Genomic DNA, 19,260 nt, shown 5'->3' on the forward strand with positions numbered 1-19,260 from the left:
CCTGGCTTCGTGCAAGTCCCAACTTCTATCCTACCTTCTACAGGAACCCTTTCCCAATCCTTAATTCTAGTGCCTTCCCTCTGAAACTATCTCCAGTTTATCTTGAATATTGCTTATTTGTACATAGGAGACTATCTTCAGTTTATCTTGTATATTGCTTATTTGTACATAGTTGTTTGAATGTTGTCTCTTCCCATTAGACAGTGAGCTCTTTGAGAGCATGGATTGTCTTTTTCCTCTCTTTGTATCTCTAGAGCTTAGCCCAATACCTGGCACATAGTAGGGGCTTAATAAATAATTATTGACTGTCTGACAATCAGGAAATTTGGAAAAACTTTACAAAAGTAAGGCAAATTAAAATCCACCAAATCAGAACTATCGGCATAGTGACTATGATTGTGTCACAAAAAATTAAGCCAAAAATATTGGAACTTCAGGAAGCTAGTTGGTACAGTGGAGAGAGTGCTGAAACTCAAGTCAGGAAGACTCATCTTTTAGCATTCAAATCTGGCTTCAGACATTTACTAGCTGTGTGACCCTGGGCAAGTCATTTAACCCCATTTGTCTCAGTTTTTTCATCTGTAAAATTTACTAGAGAAGGAAATGGCAAACCACCAAGTATCTTTGCCAAGAAAACCCATATGGGATCATAAAGAGTTGAATACAACTAAAATGACTCAAAAACAACAACATGGGGCATTTCAGAAGTCTTGAAAAGGGATGCCTGACCCATGTTTTCTGTGTCGTTTGCTAACTCACTAATTTCTGATTTGGTAAATCCTAAGGATTTTGTTTAAGATTTTATTCCTTATTTTATATGTTTGATTATTTGTCTTTGTTGTTGATTTTTAGATTTCGGTGGTATAAAAATTGTAAAGACTAGTCTTTGATCTTTTCTGCAGCATATTTCTTAGCATTGTCTGAATTGTTCCTCTGCCTTTATCATCATCATCATTGTCATCATCACCTTCTTCTTATCATTGTAATACTTTTTAAGATGATTAGTTTAGTTGAAGCAAAACTAATGCCATTTTTCTTCTTACTAGCCATCTCCACATCATTCTGCCTCTACTCTGGCCATCATTCTCATCTCTTTCCCATTGGAACCTTAGACTCAGCTTCTGGGGTGATGGCCTCTGATAGGTGTGTTCTCTCTTTGTCTTTCACAAAACCAGGCCTTTACACCCACTTCCCAGCCATTTCCACATCCTGCCCCGTATGTATTGCCTTACGCCACTAAAATATAAACTTGAAGGTAGGGATTGTCTTGTTTACTTCTATTTGGATCCCCAGAATTTAGCACAATGCCTGCACTGATAATAAATGCTTTATCATCCATCTAACCATCTATCTAGCTAGCTACATGACTATCATCTATTTATCTATGTATATATGCATCTATTTATTGATCTATCCCCTATTTATTTCCAGGACCCAGTACAGTGTACTGTACATAGTAGGAGTTGAATTTTTTTTTATTTAAAATTTTTAAAAATTTAGTTGAGAATTTTGAAGCCAGGATAAATGGTTTCCAGGATCAGCTTTTATATCGACAGAGCAGACAGCCATTTTTATTTGGTAGGACTTTAAGCGTGACCATAAGGCTTCCCTCTCCTCTACTTCACTGTCTAATATTATAAATATAGACAAGAGAAAAATAGAATTCATGATCATATCAGATGCAGATTTTTCTCATAAAATGCAACATTCATTTTTGTTTAAAAACTGGAATAGTAGGCTCTTTCCTTAACACAATATAAAGAATATTTTTAAAACCACAAGCTAATATCTTATATAATAAGGGAAATATGAAAAGTATTTCCATTAAAAAATAGAGTTGTCTACTCTTGCCTTTATTGTTTGAAATAATTTTAGAAATCTTAGCAATAGCAATAATGCACCCTAGCCCACTTCACCTCAAACTGGTTAATGCCTTAAATTTCACCATTGGGGCTTCACTAGTTTAATCTAAGACCTTGTTATAAAATCCAAATTCCCGTGTAAGGGAAGGAAGGAGGAAGGATGTTACATTTTAAACTGTTTGGGCTTAACATAAATTAGTTTCAGCTCTTTAGGTGGTTTTGATGAGGATAAAGTTAGAAATCATAAGGACATTGGGGTAGCTAGATGTAGGTCAGGGTGGTGGAAAAGAATGTTACTACCAAGGGAGCAGGGGCCCCAGAACAGAGAGGTCTGAGGGAGCCAAAGGCTTTGCCACGAAGGGAGCATCCTGTTGGCTTGTATCCGCTCCCATAGTAGGCTGCACTTGTTCTGTGCTACTGCCCCTTAGGACCTTGGCACTGCACACACAGACTGGGGCTGAGGCCTCATCATGAAGGTTGCCTCAGGGGTGATGTCCAGGTCAGACTCTTGGATGCCTGGGGGTGGGTGGAAAGTGAATCTCTGAAGTAAAGTCACAAAGAATAGAAACATCTCCATCTTGGCTAGACTCTCCCCTACACAAACACGGCGACCTACAAAACAAAACAAAACAAAACAAAAACAACAACAACAACAATGAAAAAAAAACCTCAGGTCTGGGGGTCCTACTGCACTGAGGCTGAATAAATAGCTATCTTGGGGGTGAGAGGGTATGATTTCATAGATGTAGAAAGTTTCCCTTACCCCTTCCCACCCACCCCACCACCAATTCTTGCAGCCCCTAGCATTCTCCAGGGCGTGAGATCAGAGCTTTAATTGGGGTGGGGGGACCATGGCTTTATCCCTGGGTACCAACATCCAGGGCCTCCAGCCCACCAGTCTCACACCCAGATAACAGCTCCGTCTCCTTTCCTCAACCCTAGGCCCACTATTCCCAGGATCCCCTTGCTAGAATCTCTCTTCCAGAACCCACCTCCCCCCACTTCTGTGTCCCTTCTTCCAGGGGTCTACTGTCTGGGCCCTGGAGGCACAGTCTACACTGTCTGAGGGATGGGTCTCCTCCTTCACTTCCAGAATTACTGCCCCAGGGGCATACTATCTTCTGTGCTGTCCACTTGACCCCTTGCCTCTCCACCCTCACCCCGAAATTCTCATTGGATATATGAATTTGTTATAACTCCGTCTGAAATCCCTACCACTGGACTGAGGATGCTTTCCAAAATAAACACACTGGTGGATAGAGCTCTGGCCCTGAAGTCAGGAGGACCTGAGTTCAAATCTGGCCTCAGACCAAACGCTTGACACTTACTAGCTGTGTGACCCTGGGCAAGTCACTTAACCCCAATTGCCTTAAAAAAAAAAATAAACACACTGGTAGAGAGAGAGGAAGCATATAATATAGAGGAATGATCACCCAAATCGAATTCTGGAGACCCGGGTGCTGAAAAATCACTTCACCTCCTGAGCACATAGCCCCATCATGAGGCAGCTGGTGGTGCAGTGGGCAGGGAACTGGTCTTGGGGTCAGCAACACCCAAGTTCAAATCTGGCCTCAGAAACTTACTAGCTGTGGGACCCTGGGCAAGTCACTTCACCTCTGTCTGCCTCAGTTTCCTCAGCTGTAAAATGAGCTGGAGAAGGGAATGGCAAACCATTCCAGTATCTTTGTCAAGAAAACCCCAAATGGGGTCACGAAAAGTCGAAAACAATCAAACAACAACAAAATAGGGATATAAAGAGCACTTACCTCAAAGGTGGTTGATGTGAGGATCAAATGAGATGATACTCGGCGGGTTTTTTTTAAGTGAATAACACAGTGGCACATAGTAGGTTCTATAATGTTTGTTCACTTCCCCTTCCCCCTACTCCAATTTGTGAAATTAGATTGGACTAGATGATCTCTATGACCCCTGCTCACTTTTTGATTTCTCGGGGTGGGGGGCATATAATTGATTGTCCACTGGCACTTTGGCACAAATTAATTGATCAGATAAGTCATTTCAATCGACTATGAGAGAATTGAGGGAATGGGACCAGGTCAGGTCAGTTGGAAGGCAGGTGAAGGTCAGAGCCTGGTGTGATTGGCACAGTGCATAGGGTTAGGGATGTAAGCTCGGGGGGGCCTGGGAATTGGGTGAGGTGGGTCTCAAACAGGGAGGAGGTCCTTAAAAGGGGAGGAAGAAGAAAGAATTCAAAATAAATTTGACCTATTATTTTACAATTCTGCCAACTTAAGATTCTGCTCAGCTCCGGTGCCGTTTCTTCCAGGGAGCCTCCCCGATCCCCCAGTTTTTCCTTGTGCCATGCCATGCATATTCCTCTGCACATTGTATCTTCCTCCAGCCTCCCAGAATGTAAATGTCTCTTTGGCCTGCTTGTGTCTTCAGTATCTTCTAGCCCCATGCTTTATAAACAGCAGGCACTTAATAAATGTTTATTGAATGGAAGTAATTTATTTTAGTGGAAAAAACACTGGCCTAAAAGTCTGAAGACCTGGGTTCTACTCCTGACTCCACTGCTAGCTCTCTTTGTATACTTAGACTTCCTTTATTTCTCTATGCCTCAGTTTCTTCATCCAGAAAATGGAGATAATGGCCACTTACATCACAAGGATAGTGTGAGGAGAGCTGAGAGGGTATCCTCAAGTTCATCTAGTCCAAGCCCTTCATCTTACAGGTGAGGAAACTGAGGCCCAGAGAAGAAAAGTAATTTGTCCTTAGAGTTAGCAAGCAGTCAAGCTGAGATTCAAACCAAAGGTTTTTAATTCCAGAACCAGAATTCTAAAGTATACAGAAGTGTGTTGAAAAGCATAGATGGCCTGGAAAAATGTGAATTGTGATCCTTACCAATGGAGAAGGGAAGGAAAGCTGCCTTCTTCACAAAGTTCCCATCTGCATCCAAGAAGTGGCTGGGGTTGAACTCATTTGGGGTCTCCCACTGAGTCTGATCAAGAAGCACAGAAGTGAGCAGAGGAATTACAGGGGTGCCCTAGAAGAGAGGGGGGGATGGGGAGCATGAATTAATGGAAACACTTTGGATTTAATAATCTATTTTCACATCAATAATAATATTAATTATAGCTAGTATTTTTATATCACTTTAAGGTTTGCAAAGTGCTCTATAGGGTACAGGGCCTGGAGTTAAGAAGACTCATCTTCCTGAGTTCAGATCTGACCTCAGATATTTGCTAGCTGCGTGACCCTGGGCAAGTCACTTAACCCTATTTGCCTTGATGAAACAAGCTAGAGAAGAAAATGGCAAACCACTCCAGTATCTTTGCCAAGAAAACCCCAAATGGGGTCACAAAGAGTCAGGCACACCTGAAAAACACTAAACAACAATAACTACTACTGCAAATATTGTCTCATATGATTGTCATGACAACCCTGGGAGGAAGGTGCTACGATTATCCTATTGTAGATAAAGAAACGGAGGCAGGCAGATTTTAAGTGACTTGTCTCACACTGGCACAGCTAGTAAGTGTTTAAAACTGAATTTCACAATTCTTCCTCACTCCAGGTCCAGTGCTCTATCCACAATGTCATCTAACAGCATCAAATAGTAAAAACAGTGTCAGACTGGAAGTTGCAGAGAAGGTGCCATTCTTCATGGGTAGAGAAAGTTCTCCATAGTAATTCCTCACACCAATAAAATCCTTGGCCCCCAACAAAGCGAACTTAATTTTTTTTTGGTAATCATGTAAAACATTTTCATATTAGTCATTTTGTACAAGAAAGAAAGAAAAGAAAGAGGGAGGAGGGAGGAAAGAAAGAAGGAAGGAAGGAAGGAGGGAAGGAAGGAAGGAAGGAAGGAAGGAAGGAAGGAAGGAAGGAAGGAAGGAAGGAAGGAAGGAAGGAAGGAAGGATACTTCAGTCTGTATGCAGACAACATCAGTTCTTTCTCTGGAGGTGGATAGGATTTTTCATTATGTGTCCTTTGGGATCATTGTATTGCTAAGAATAGGTGAGTCATTCACAGTTCTTTATCGTACAATATTGCTGTTACTGTGTATGATGGTCTCCTGGTTCTGCTTACTTCACTTTGCATCAGTTTGTATAAGACTTTCCAGGCTTTTCTGAAATCATTCTGTTGGTCATTTCCATCACAATCGTGTGCCACAACTTGTTCAGCCATTCCCCAGTTGATGTATTTTTTTTTAACTTTGTATCCTCCAACAGAAGATAAGCTCCTTGAGGCCAGGGAAAATTTTTCATTTTGTCTTTGTGTGCCCAACACCTAGCACAGTGACCCGCACATAAAAAGATATTTAATAAATAATTGTTTGATTAAATTGACTCTTTTATACTCTCATTAATGGCAGCTAGACGGTGCAATGGATAGAGAACAAGACCTGGAGTCACCTTGGGCAAGTCACTTAACCTCAGGTTGCTTCAGTTTCCTCATCTATGAAATAGTAGTAGCACCAACCTCTCAGAGTTGTTGTAAAGATAATATTCATAAAATACTTTGTAAATCTTAAAGTGCTGTATAAATGCTTATTATTATTACCCAAAGCCTGCCTCTCATCTTATTGCTCTTCACGGCCTCAAGATGCTGGCTCTTGACTTCTATGTGATATAAATGCTTAAAGGGCGTAGGATCATAGATCTAAGGCCAGAAAGGTCATCTCGTCCAACCCCATCATTTCAGAGGAAACTGAAACCTAGAGAAAGGAAGTGATTTCCCCAAAGTCACATGATAGGAAGTGTCAGAATTAGAATTTTAACAGAGGTCCTGTCTCCTACTTTTCCCATCCAGGCTCCCTTGATCTCTGGATCGGTTTTCCCAAGATGGATCGTGACAAATAGCTCACCTTACTAGAGACAAGAAGAAGCCTCTTGGAGAGAGGAACTCCTCTTTGTGTTTGGATTCAGAACCTGAAATCTCAAATATTCAATGCCTCTTGTTCCTTGGGGCAGAATAGGCTGCTTTTCCCTGGGGTTGGTTGCTGGCTGCTACTACCTGAGGAAGGCTCTGAGCCCGGAGTAAAGCAGGCAAACTGTGCATACCTTTTGACCCAGCCATACTTCTAATAGTCCTCAATAGATCCCAAAACAGATACTTTCAAAGAGAATCCAATCTCACATTTTTTTTTCTTTTTTTTTGGTGAGGCAATCAGGGTTAAGTGACTTGCCCAGGATCACACAACAAGTAAGTTTCAAGTGTCTGAGGCCAGATTTGAACTCAGTTCCTCCTGACTCCAAGGCCAGAGCTCTGTCTACTGTGTCACCTAGCTGCCCCTGAGAATCAAATCTCAAAATAGTACCAACTAGATCAAAGAAAGCAGAAAAGAATCTAAATGTAAAATATTTATAGCAGCTCTTCTTCTTTTTCCTATTCTTTTTTGTTTTGTTTTGTTTTGTTTTGTTTTTGCGAGGCAATCAGGGTTAAGTGACTTGCCCAGGGTCACATAGCCTATTTTGAACTCAGGTCCTTCAGATTCCAGGCCCAGCACTCTATCCACAGCGCCACCTAGCTGAAAAATTTTAGAACTCTGATCAATGCAATGATCAACTATGAATCCAAAAGGGTGAAGATGAAACATGCCACTAACCTTCTGCCACAGAGGTGATGAACTTAAAATGCTGAAGGAGGAAGACGCTTTTGACTTGGCTAATGTGGAAATTTGTTTCACTGTATTACCAAGCTATGTATTAAGGGTTTTATTTTTCAGGTTTTTTTAAATTTATTTATTCAATGTAGGTAGGAGAAGGGATATTGGGAAGTAAAGATTAATTTTGAAGAAACACTTATTAATTTAAAAAATTTAAAATAAATAGTTTTTTAAAATGTAGCTATTTTACTAGCTGTGTGATCCTGGACAAGTCCCAATTGCCTCACCAAAAAGAAAAAAAAATGTAGCTATCTCACTATTTTATGGTTCCATGGCACCATTAGAAAGGCAGATAATATGGTTACCATTTGTGATTGAATAAAAGTTTGAGGATATAAACGCAAAAGGAGGAGGTAGTTTTTGGTTTTGTCCAAGCTTGTAATTTAATTTGTGTTGGGTAGCTCCCTCTATCCATGCAAATCATCAATTCATTTATAATTTATTGTCTTGGAGAGTTTCCTGGAATGCCTAGTGATTAAATGACTTGCCTGCAGGCACGCAGCTAGTATGTGTCAAAAAACAGGAACTTGAACTCTGCTCAGGCTGACTATAAATCCAGTCCTGAATTCACTACCTACTTCTCAAAAGGGAAATTAGAAGGTCTTGAAGACCATTGGAAACTAACTGTGGGTTGTTTTTTTTTTTTCTCTGATAGCATCAGAAAAATGGAACGGGCATTGAAAAAAATGAGTGCTTTGGGAAGAAACTGGGAAGCTGTCTGAAGCATCTTGCCTTAATCAACAAGCATTTAAGTGCCTGCCCTTGAGATGCTTACATTCTATACCAGGAACAAATGATTTTGAGTCTGGGCTCTTTTGGAGGCTCTCTGGAATCTAACGTGAATAAGGAGAGTCTTCTGTACCCATTGTATATCTGCAAACGTTCATTTGTAACGAGCAAGTCACTCATCAGGCAACAAATTCACAGATGTCTGACTATGCGAGGGATGAAGGATGAGTTTGAAGTGAATGAGACAGAAAATATGGGCCTAGAGGAGCCATTCTTTCTGCACTCCTATGTGTGTGATGCAGTTCAGCCATCTGTCACTGAACAAGTATCGAGGACCTATTGTGTGTCTGCCGCCGTTGTTTAGTCGTTTCAGTCACATCCAACTCTTCATGGCCCCGTTTAGGGTTTTCTTGGCAGAAATACTGGAGTGGTTTGCCATTTCCTTCTCCAGCTCATTTTACAGAAGAGGAAACTGAGGCAGACGGAGGTGAAGTGACTTGCCCAAGTAAGTGTCTGAGGCCAGATTTGAACTCAGGAAGATGAGTCTTCCTGACTCTAGGCCCAGCGTTCTATCCGCTGGGTCACCTAGCTGCCCGTTATGTGTTGTCATGTGCTAAGCTCTGGTAGGGATACAGAGGAAGTACAAAACAGCTTTCTTGTGGTCCACAGCCATGGACTGTCTTGACCAACCATTTCCCAAGTGTATACCCTTGGCTACCAAAAATGTGTGGATGGTTCAACTCAGATCTAGCCTCATGATCAGGAAAATCACGCAAAGGTACATTTCATAGTACGTCAGAAATGTCGTGCACAAATGGGATTAAATGCCCCCAGATGGCAGCATGTCTTTATTCAGTGCGGTACGTAGCCTCTGCTCTACCTTCCCTTCTCCATCCTCACCTTCCTCCTCCTTTTGGGAACTCTTCATTAGTGAAATGAATGGTCCCTGAGTCACCATGGGATACTCCTCTCTCCATTTTCTTCTCCTGACCCACATCCTTGCAAGCTCCCCCATGACCCCTGGTATCTTAGTTCCCCAGACTAATATCTGGCTTAAGATTTCTAGTCTTAAGACTAATTTCTGGCTTAAGATTTTATAGGTTAGACGTGAATCTTAATGTTTTTCACTTGATAATTAATGAATTAAATAATACGTTAGATACTTATTTACCCCAGCACCTAGCCCAGTGCCTATTTTTCAGTCGTGTCCAACTCTATGTGACCTCATTTGGGGTTTTCTTGGCAAAGATGCTAAAGTGGTTTGCCATTTCATTCTCCAGTTCATTTTACAGATAAAGAACTAAGGGTAAAGTGACTTGCCCAGGGTCAAACGGCTAGTAAATGTCTGAGGTCAGATTTGTACTCAGATCCTCCTGATTCCAAGGCCTGTGCTCTATCTACTATGCCACCTAGCTGCCCCAAGCACATAGTAAATGCTTAATAATGATTCCTTGTTGATGTATTCATACTAATAAACATTAAATAGAGACAGATAATGCAAAATTAATTTCTGGTAGACTTTGGAATCAATATAGTAATCAATGAGTGTTTTGGGGGCCCCCTTGAACCCAGCTCTGTTAAATTCTATAATACACCAGCTGGTGTTTGTTTTTTATCACCCAGTTGATTGACTTTCTGGTCAGACCAACATCAACATTATTTTGCTGACATTAAAATTCATTCACATTCTCTCTAAACCTACATACACTGCTGGAAACCTCAGAAAAGGGTAGAAACGGATTCTTCAAGTCTGCTAGGAGATCTTGGTAGTTAAAATGTTTAGAAGCTAATCTACATAGAGACAATCTGGGGGCCCGATGTCAGCCAGTCAGCTAGTCAATCATTCAGTCCGGGTCAGTGAGTCACAAGCATTTATTAGGCGCTTACAATGAGTAAGGGTCTTCCTGTCCCCTGGGCCAAGTTCATCCTCTGGTCTCCTCACCTTTCTCATGAAGCAGATAAAGTCCTTACCAAATAGCCTAAGCCTACGGTCTACAAATATTTGAATAATCTCAAAAAGTCTTTCAAAATGTCTCTGAATTTCACAAAAGCTCAGGTCATTCGAGGCAGTGAAATACAGTAGAAAGAAGGGCTCTAGAATTAGATGACATCGGTCAACTCCCTTAATTTCTCTGAGTCTCAGTTTCCTCATTTGCAAGATGAGGCAGTTAATTGGGCCAGATGGCTTCTGAGGTCCCTTCCAGCTTCAGAGCTATGGTTCTATGATCAACATCAGCTCAATTCTAGAAGGACATAGGGACACACACAAAATTTAACTGTGGGTATTTGTTCCAGCTCATGAGGTTTTCTTATTTGGGCTCTGCTCTGTATGTTTGGAGGTTGACTGGGATGAACTTGATAAAGAGGGTGAGACCAGGTAAAGCAACACTCTGATCCTAATTTATACCCTGCTCCTGAGCACATCCTACTCCTGAATCCTACAATGGGTTTCTTTTAGCATGGGGAATTGAACTGATGCCTTGTATCCAATACTAGTCTACTCTGTGTGTATGTGTGTGTGTTGTTTTTTGTTTGTTTGTTTTGTTTTTTGTTTTGTTTTTTGTTTCATTGGAGTTTTTTTTTTGTTTGTTTTTTGTTTTGTTGGGTTTTTTTAGTGAGGCAATCAGGGTTAAGTGACTTGCCCAGGGTCACACAGCTAGTAAGTGTCAAGTGTCTGGGGCCAGATTTGAACACAGGTCCTCCTGACTCTATCCACTGCGCCACATTGCTGCCCCCAATACTAGTCTACTCTGGTATAAGAAATAGAAGGAGATCCTATAACAGTGAGCAGTATTCTGGGGGCAGGCTGTACCATGCAGGGAAAAAAAAATGAGAAGTAATGGATAAGGTCTATTTGTTTTGGAACTCACCTATGTGAAGGGACAAAGCTGTTACATACCTTTTCTGCTCCCTTCAGATCTCCCATATCCCCTGACCTCTCCCTCTCTACTTAGGACCTCTCTTCATACTTTACACATTGCCTTCTTCTCAGTTCCCATAACTATACCCAGCCCCACTATCGCTTCTGAGCTACAGTCCCACATAACTGACTGCTTCTGGGACGTCTCAAATACAATATGTCTCAAACAGAACTCATTGTCTTTTGTCCCCAAATTCTCCACTCTTCCAAACTTCCTTATCACCCTTGAGAACATAAGCATCCCCCAAAATAGTCAGGCTCACCAATCCTGGCATGATTTTTGACTTGTTCTCACTCACCTCACCTATCCAATCCATTGCAAATGTTGTAATTTCTCCCCTCATGACATCTCTCTTGTCTCTACTCACAGAGCTACCATGCTGGAACAGGCCCTCATCACCTCTCACCTGGACCATTGCAATAGTGGCCAATATTTATATACACTTATTGTGTACCAGACACTATGCTAAGCACTTGACAATTATTATCTGTTTGATCCTCACAATGACCATGGAAGGGAGGTGCTATTGTCATCCCTATTTTACAGATAAGGAAACTGAGGTAAATAACAGTTAAGTGACTCGATCAGAGTCACACAGCTACTAAGGGTCTGAGGCTGAATTTGAACTCAGGTTTTCCTGACTCTAGACCCAGCACTCTTATTCACTGCACCACTTAGCTATTAGAAGGCAATAGCTTTGGTCTCCCTGTCTCAAGCCTTCCCTGATTCTAATCCATTGTCCACTTGAGATACCATAGTGATTTTCTAAAGCAAAAGTTGGTCTGACCATGCCACCCCTTCGTTCCCTCATCAATAAACTCCATTGTCTTACTACTTTCAAGATTAAATATAAAATCCTTTTTTTTTAATTTAAAATTCTTCATAACCTGCCCTCTTCCTGTCTCTGGGATTATACCTTACACTCCATTGTGAACTCTACAATCCAGGTACACTGGTTGACTTACTTGTTGACTTCACTCTCAATCTTTTGACTTCATACTTTCATACCAGTTGTCCTCCATGTTTGGAATGCTTTGCCCTTTCACCTGTGACTCAGTTTCCCTGGATTCCTTCAAGATATAGTTCAAATCCCAACTTCTGCACGAGGCCTTTTTTCAGCTCAGAGTGATTTCTTCTTTGAGATTGCCTTCCAGCCACTTCCTTATCTGGTATGTATCTGGTTATTTACATGTTGTGTCCCCCATTAAAATATGAGCTCCTTGGGCATAGGGTCCCCATTTGGGATCCCCATTTTTTGGGTCTCCATTGCTTAGTATGGTGTCTGACACATTGTAAGCATTTAATTGTTGTTGACTGACTGACAAAATAAGATGGTTAGCATTTATATAGCCTTTTGAAGCTTACAAAGCTCTTTACAATTATCATCTCATTTTATCCTCACAACTCTGGGAGGTAAGAGCTATTATCTTCCTTATATCGTTGTTATTGAGTTGTTTCAGTCTTGTCCTATTTTCTGTGACTCCATTTGGAGTTTCCTTGGCAAAGATACTGGAGTGGTTTGCCATTTCCTTCTCCAGCTCATTTCACAGGTGAGGAAACTGAGACAAATAGGGTTAAGTGACTTGCCTAAGGTCACACAGCTAATAAGTGTCTGAGATTGGATTTGAACTCAGATCTTCCTGACTCCAGAGCCAGTATCCAATGATGTTAATTTACAATAATCTAATCTAATAATCTAATAATGGTAATTTACAAGATATAAATTCTTTGATCAAAACATAAATTAAAGTCATGCTTTCAGGAAAAGTTTACCTTGGGGAGAAAGTACCCTCTGAAATGGGTGTCCACTGATGTGGAATGAGGGACATGGGGAAGAAGAGCAATAAATCTCTGAATTTCATGAAGAACTGCATTGGTGTAAGGCAGTGCCTTTTGGTCTTCATACTCAGGCAGCCTGCTTGCTCCTAGGACTCGGTCCAGCTCGTCTTGTACTTTGGCTAAATGAAAAGATACAAACGGTTTAGTCTGACCTGGTCCATTCTATGCTGTTGCTAAGAGTACCTCCTCTGGTCAAATCCCCGTCCATATAAAGACAGGGGAGATGGAAGCAGAGAACTCCCCTTAGAGAGTGTGTCTGTACTCCAAAGCAGTTGACATAAGCCAGAAATTTAGATAAGTGATCATGTCACTTCCCTAATCAATAAACTCCCCGGGTCCCTATCACCTCCAGAATCAAATAGAAAATGCTCTGTTTGGCATTCAAAACCCTCCATAACCTAGCCCCCTTCTACCTTTCCAGTCTTCTTATACCTTACTCTCTAACATACTCTTGTATCCAGTGACACTGGCTATCCAGAGACTAGGCTGTCTATCTGTGAACATATTATTTCCTTCTAGTAGAATGCTTTTCTAGCACCTAGGACAGTGCTTGGGTCAGATAATATGTTTTACTTTTTTCCTGTTGGATTGAGATGGTTTTTGTTTTCTTTCTTTTTCTTTTTTCTTCTCTCTCTCTGTGTCTCTCTCATTCTGTGTGTGTGGGGGGGGGTGTGGGTGAGAGAGAGAGAGAGAGAGAGAGAGAGAGAGAGAGAGAGAGAGAGAGAGGCACTCACCCTAGGGAGTTAGGTCCCTGGCTCTCAGGGTTTTTGCAAACACTGATAATTCACTAAATAAACAATGCCATTTGGTTGACTACTAGCTCTTAGTAGGGACACCAAGAGGAGCATCTAGAGAAAACCAATTACAGCAGCACAAATTAGCTTATAAATTAGTTCTCTTGAGCTTTGGGCTAACAAGCAACTTGGTGGTAGCCTGAGGTCCTCTAACAAGCCACATAGCAAAGCTTTCCCTCCAGCCAGCTTAGCTAGAAAGAGAAGACACGGCCAGAGCTAGTTGAAACAGAGACTCACCCTGGACCTCTGGGTACTTGGCCATGAGCAGCACAGCCCACTGCAAGGAGGTAGATGTAGTCTCAGTACCAGCCATCACCAGGTCAAGGACAGAGGCGACAATGTTTGCATCCGAGAAATAGGTCTCTCCCTTTGGTTCCTTCAAAAACAAGTGACCTTGGTTAGTGTCACAAGCCACTTCTCCAGGCCATTTCCCTGGGGTGGCAGGTGTTCAGCCCAGTGTTGAAACTTCCCCAACTTCTGCCCGTACTGCCCCCGTGAGTGAGCATGGCCTTGCACTTGGCTTTGTACTCAAGTGTTAGAGATTTGGATCTGTACCAGGAGGGTAAGAAGGCCAAAGGAAGGAAAACACCACAAAGCTTCAGAACAGGCGTATGAACAAAATACTTTGACATTTTATAGGATCATAGTATAGAGCTGGAAAGCAATCCCAAAGCTACCTATTCCATCCCCTCTCATTTTACAGGCAGTTAAATGTGCATAGAGCACTAGATTTAGAGTCAAGAAGAATCAGCTTCAAATCTTGCCTTAGACGCTAGCTGGGCAAGTCACTTAACTCATCCTTGCCTCAGTTTCCTCATCTATCAGATTACAATAGCATCTACCTTCCAGTGTTGTTGCAAGGATCAACTGAGATAATATATGTAAAATGCTGTTTCTATATGCTAGTAATTATTATATTATACATTATATTATTGTATACTACAATGGCTAGTTATTATACACTATAAATGCTAGTAGTTATTGTTGTTGATGTTAATAAAGAAAATGAGGTCCAGGGAGATTGTGACTTGTTTATAGTCACAGAAGTAGTAAACATCAGAGAAGATGGGATTTGAACTGAGGTCCTCTCACTACAATGTTAGTGCTTTTCCCCCTGTGCCATTTTGTGTACAAATAGATGACACAATTTATACAGAAAAAAGCAAACTATATGTAAATGTCATAAAAACACACAGTCTCATATACCTGGAAGTGGCCCTTGAGAAGATCTTACGGGAGACCTATTAGTTAAGTATGAGATCAGACTCCTTTAAAAAGTATAAATTATGGTGCAATGGATAGAGCTCTGACCTTGGAGTCAGGAGGACCTGGGTTCAAATCCAGCCTCAGATGCTTTGATACTTGTTAGCTGTGTGACCCTAGGTAAGTCACTTAACCCTGATTGCCTCACCAAAAAAAAAAGAAAAGTATATACTACTAGAAAAGCCAATGGGAATATAATGGAAGGAAAAATGGACTAAGGAAACCTGTATTCAAATCCTGGTTCTGCCACTGTGTGACCCTGGGCAAGTCATTTCACCCCTTGGGTCTTTAGTTTTCTAGCCTGTAAAATGAGGATTGGACTATGCGACCTTAAAGTCAGCTCTGCTGAAGGGTACAATAGCATGATGAATACCTCACTCTGCTTCTGCATCAGCGCAGCAATGTAGCTCGTGACGTATCCTCCCGGGATGCGCTGTCTACTGGCCACCATGTAGTTCCTTAGTATGACTCTCACTTCTTCTATTTTTACTAAGATTGTTTTGTGGGGTTTGAGGAGCCATCCAAGGAAGGGGTAGAAGTTAAATAACTAGTTTTAAAGGAGAAGAAAAACATGAATAAATCCATGAGGAAGAACCAAAACACAGAGCCCAGGATGCTAAGACATAAAGCCACTAACCATCGATGGGAAATTCTCTTTATGCTGGGATTCAGGGGCTGGAGCAGTAGCTGCCTCCTTTTCCCTAATTCTGCCCTAACCTTCTCCCGCTTCCTCTCTACCCCAAATCTCTGGGTGGTTTTTACAAATGAGGCCGTCTAGGGAGGGACCTGAGCTCTCTGGTTAATTCCTAAAGATCATTAACATCTAGTTAACATCTACTTTGGTGTAAACAGAAGAAATGAAAGAACAAAGAAAAATACGGAGCTTAAAGAGAAAGTAGCCAATTTACAAGATGGCACCCATAGGCATTTGGATGGCAAGGTGCCTTTGGGAGTGATGGAGGAGGCAGAGAGTGACCCTGAATGATCATGAGGCCTTTCCCAAGGTAGCAAAGAGGCACCTGCTAATACCTTCCTGTCTGAGATTCCCTTCCATTTATATTGTATCATCTATGTACCTAGTTATTTATATGTTATCTCCTCCATTAGTTGTGAGCTCCTTGAGGGCAGTGATTATTTTTGCCTTTCTTTGTATCCCTAGCACTTAACACAGTGCCTAGAACATAATAAATACTTAATATTAATATAAGTTGAGTAACTATAATACCTTCCATAGAACTGCTCAAAAAGTATTACTTGAGGGGCAGCTAAGTGGTGCAGTGGATAGAGCTATGGCCTTGGAGCCAGGAGGACCTGAGTTCAAATCTGACCTCAGACAATTGACACTTACTAGCTGTGTGACCCTGGGCATGTCACTTAACCCTGATTGCCTCACCAAAGAGCAAAAAAAAATATTGCTTGGAGAGAGGATCCTGGGAAGATGATGGAGTAGGACAGAAAATTCCAAACTCTCCAGACTTCCTCCACAAATAAGACAAAATAGCACCTCAGGTTGAACAGAGAGTGGTAAAAATAAACAAGAGTTGGGGCAGAACAGTCCCAGGACAACCAGAGAAGATTCTGAGGTTTGGTCCCTGTGAAGTGTAAACACCTCTGGGCTATTTACACTGAAAGAACAAGCCTGGGTTAGGAGGTAGCCTCAGCTCCAGCCACAGGAATATTTACCTCCCGGACAGTGTGGGGAGTTTGAGGTCTGAGCAGGGGACTGAGGGAACCTCTGCTGATAAGGGATGCCAGGCCCAACTGTGCTGCCGGGAAGTGGCCCTGGGTGAGAAGGAATCAACATGTACCCAGTGAGTACAGATGCAGTGGGGCAGGGATGCTGCCAGCTGTGGGCACTTTCAGGAGGGTGGAGTTCTTGGTTTCAGTTTCAGGCCAGAGGGGAGAACTGAAGGAGGATCTGAGGCCAGAGACACCATACCTCATACCCCAGGACTAGAAGTGATTACAATAACAAGCTGCTATAATTTTTTTTAAATGAGCAAGCAAAGGAGAAAGAACCCAACCATAGAAAGTTACTATGGGACTAGAGAAGACCAGTGTTCATCTTCAGAGGAGGATATTGAAGCAAAAAAAAAAAAAAAAAGCCTGTCCTACCCCAAAGAGGAATGTCAAATGGTCACCTGCCCCAAAAGAATTCATAGAAGAACTTTAAAAAGACTTTAAATAAATAAATCGAGAGAGATTGAGGAAATTTAAAAAAAAAATAATAATCCAAGAAAAACAAGATTATGAAACAAAGTCAACCAACTAGAAAAGGAGATCCAGAATCTTAAGGAAGAAAATGACTCCTTGAAAATTAGAATTGGGCAAGGTAATCAAACAAAATATAAAGAATGAAAAAGTAGAAGAGAAAGTGAAACATCTCAGAAGAAAAATAATTGATCTGGAGAACAGATCAAGAACAGAAAACATAAGAATAATTGGACTACCTGAAAGCTACAATCAAAAAAAGAATCTTCTTATGATAATATAAGAAATAATTAAAGAAAATTGTCCTGAAATGTTAGAAGAGGGGAAAGTAGAAATAGAAAAAACCCACAAATCACCCTCTGAAAGAGATCCTATGAGGAAAACCTAGCAGTGGCTATACTAAAAGACTTTAGCTCTTGGAACACTATATGTCAAAGAGTGAAAGAACTGGGGTTTTAGCCAAAAACATCATACCCAGCAATGTTAAGCATAATCCTGATTGAAAAAAAATGGATATTCAATGAATTGTCAGACTTTTAGGATTTTGTTGCAAAAAGACCTGAAATCAATAGAAAATTTGACATAACAAGATCAAAAAAAAAACAAGATCCAAGGTAAACATCAAAGACTAATTATAAGGCACTCAATAAGAACAGACTGTTTACTCTTTATACAAGGAAATATAAATTGTATGTCAAAGATTGTTATTAGTAATTAGGTAATTTGAAAGAAAGATTCAAGTAGGGCTAAGTAGGATGTGAAACTTATAAGTAAATCATGTAGGAAAAGATAAAAAGAGTAATTATCTTATATAAATGAAGTGTGAGAGGAAGAACTGATACAGAGGAATTCTATGGGGGAGGAAGGCTGGTAGTTCTGGAACCCAACTCTCAATGGGAATAGGTTGAAGAGGGAACAATACATATATATCTAGAAGAACATAGAGATCTTCTAAATTCAGAAAGAAATAAAAGGCTAAGGGGATAGGGAGGGGGAGAAGATAAGGGAGGGATTTTAGGGTGGGGGAGAGGATAAGGGAGGGATTTTTGGTGGGGGGATAGGTTAAGTAAAAGAAGTGCAAGGTAGCAGGTAGAAGTAAAGTAGTAAAAGGAGGGCAAGGTAGCAGGTAGAAATCAAGTCAGGAGGGATAGGAAATAAGAGATACACACAAACATAAAATAAAGATCAGGAGTAGAATTTTATTAGGGGAGTAATCATGATCTGTGACAAACTTAAAGCTAAAATAGATTTAATCAAAAGAGAAAAGTAGGGAAACTACACTATATGTCAGTCATATTACTCAGTATTGTTTTAGACTATTTAAAATAACTAGACAGTATAAGGTTGGAATATCACTGTGGTATAGGAAACTGTAAGTTGGTGGACTAAGAAAAATATGGAAAGACTTGGACCTTTGATGGAAGATGTTATCCACCCTCAGAGAAACAAAGGACAAACAAGTATAGTACATACGAATGTATGTATCTATATATTAGTATGATTATAGATATCTAAGTATATGTACATATATGTAACTGCAAGTATGTCTGTGTATATGTATGTAATATACATTTATGTGTATGTGTGTATATTTATGTATATGTATATGTATATATATGCATATATAAATATAACTATATCAGTGCTTAATTGTAGCCTTCTTGTGAAAGGAGGAGGATGGGGAAAAAAAGAACAAAGTAAAAAAGTGCACAGCAGAGAACAAAAGAAAACTTACAAGGAAGCAAAGAAAGGATGGACAAATCAGAACACAATGTATAGTATTTACGATATAGGCTTTCTTGAAATGGAAATTTATTGCTGTATATTTTGAATCCTCTCTTCTGTTCTGCTGTGCACATGGCAATGCTTCTTTTTCTTTTCTTATCGTGCATTCAAGTTTAAGTATTTAAGTTTAAAATACATTATATTTTAAAAAGTATTGCTTGAATGAGAAGGGATGTGGGTCTAGTTTGCAGAGATGGGGGACTATAGCTGAGGAACATTACAT

At 40.7% G+C, this 19,260-nt stretch overlaps 1 protein-coding gene across 2 annotated transcripts in view; it reads right to left on the reverse strand.

Annotated features, from left to right (window-relative positions):
* Window positions 1–1,864: 1,864 nt before the first annotated feature.
* Window positions 1,865–19,260, reverse strand: part of LOC114052449 (cytochrome P450 2W1-like) — a 37,240-nt gene continuing 19,844 nt past the window's right edge. The window contains exons 5-9 of one of the 2 annotated variants that reach the window (XM_027875060.1): window positions 15,415–15,588; window positions 14,016–14,154; window positions 12,919–13,103; window positions 4,728–4,824; window positions 1,865–2,474 (exon numbers count right to left, since the gene is read on the reverse strand). In XM_027875060.1, coding sequence (XP_027730861.1) covers window positions 2,287–2,474; window positions 4,728–4,824; window positions 12,919–13,103; window positions 14,016–14,154; window positions 15,415–15,588 — 783 coding nt within the window. In that variant the 3' untranslated portion in view covers window positions 1,865–2,286. Of the gene's footprint in view, window positions 2,475–4,727; window positions 4,870–12,918; window positions 13,104–14,015; window positions 14,155–15,414; window positions 15,589–19,260 lie in introns of both variants that reach the window. The other variant, XM_027875059.1, reaches the window with a different exon arrangement.

The sequence above is a fragment of the Vombatus ursinus genome, unplaced genomic scaffold (genome assembly GCF_900497805.2).
Source record: "Vombatus ursinus unplaced genomic scaffold, bare-nosed wombat genome assembly UNPS02014807.1, whole genome shotgun sequence".
Taxonomy (NCBI): Eukaryota; Metazoa; Chordata; class Mammalia; order Diprotodontia; family Vombatidae; genus Vombatus; species Vombatus ursinus.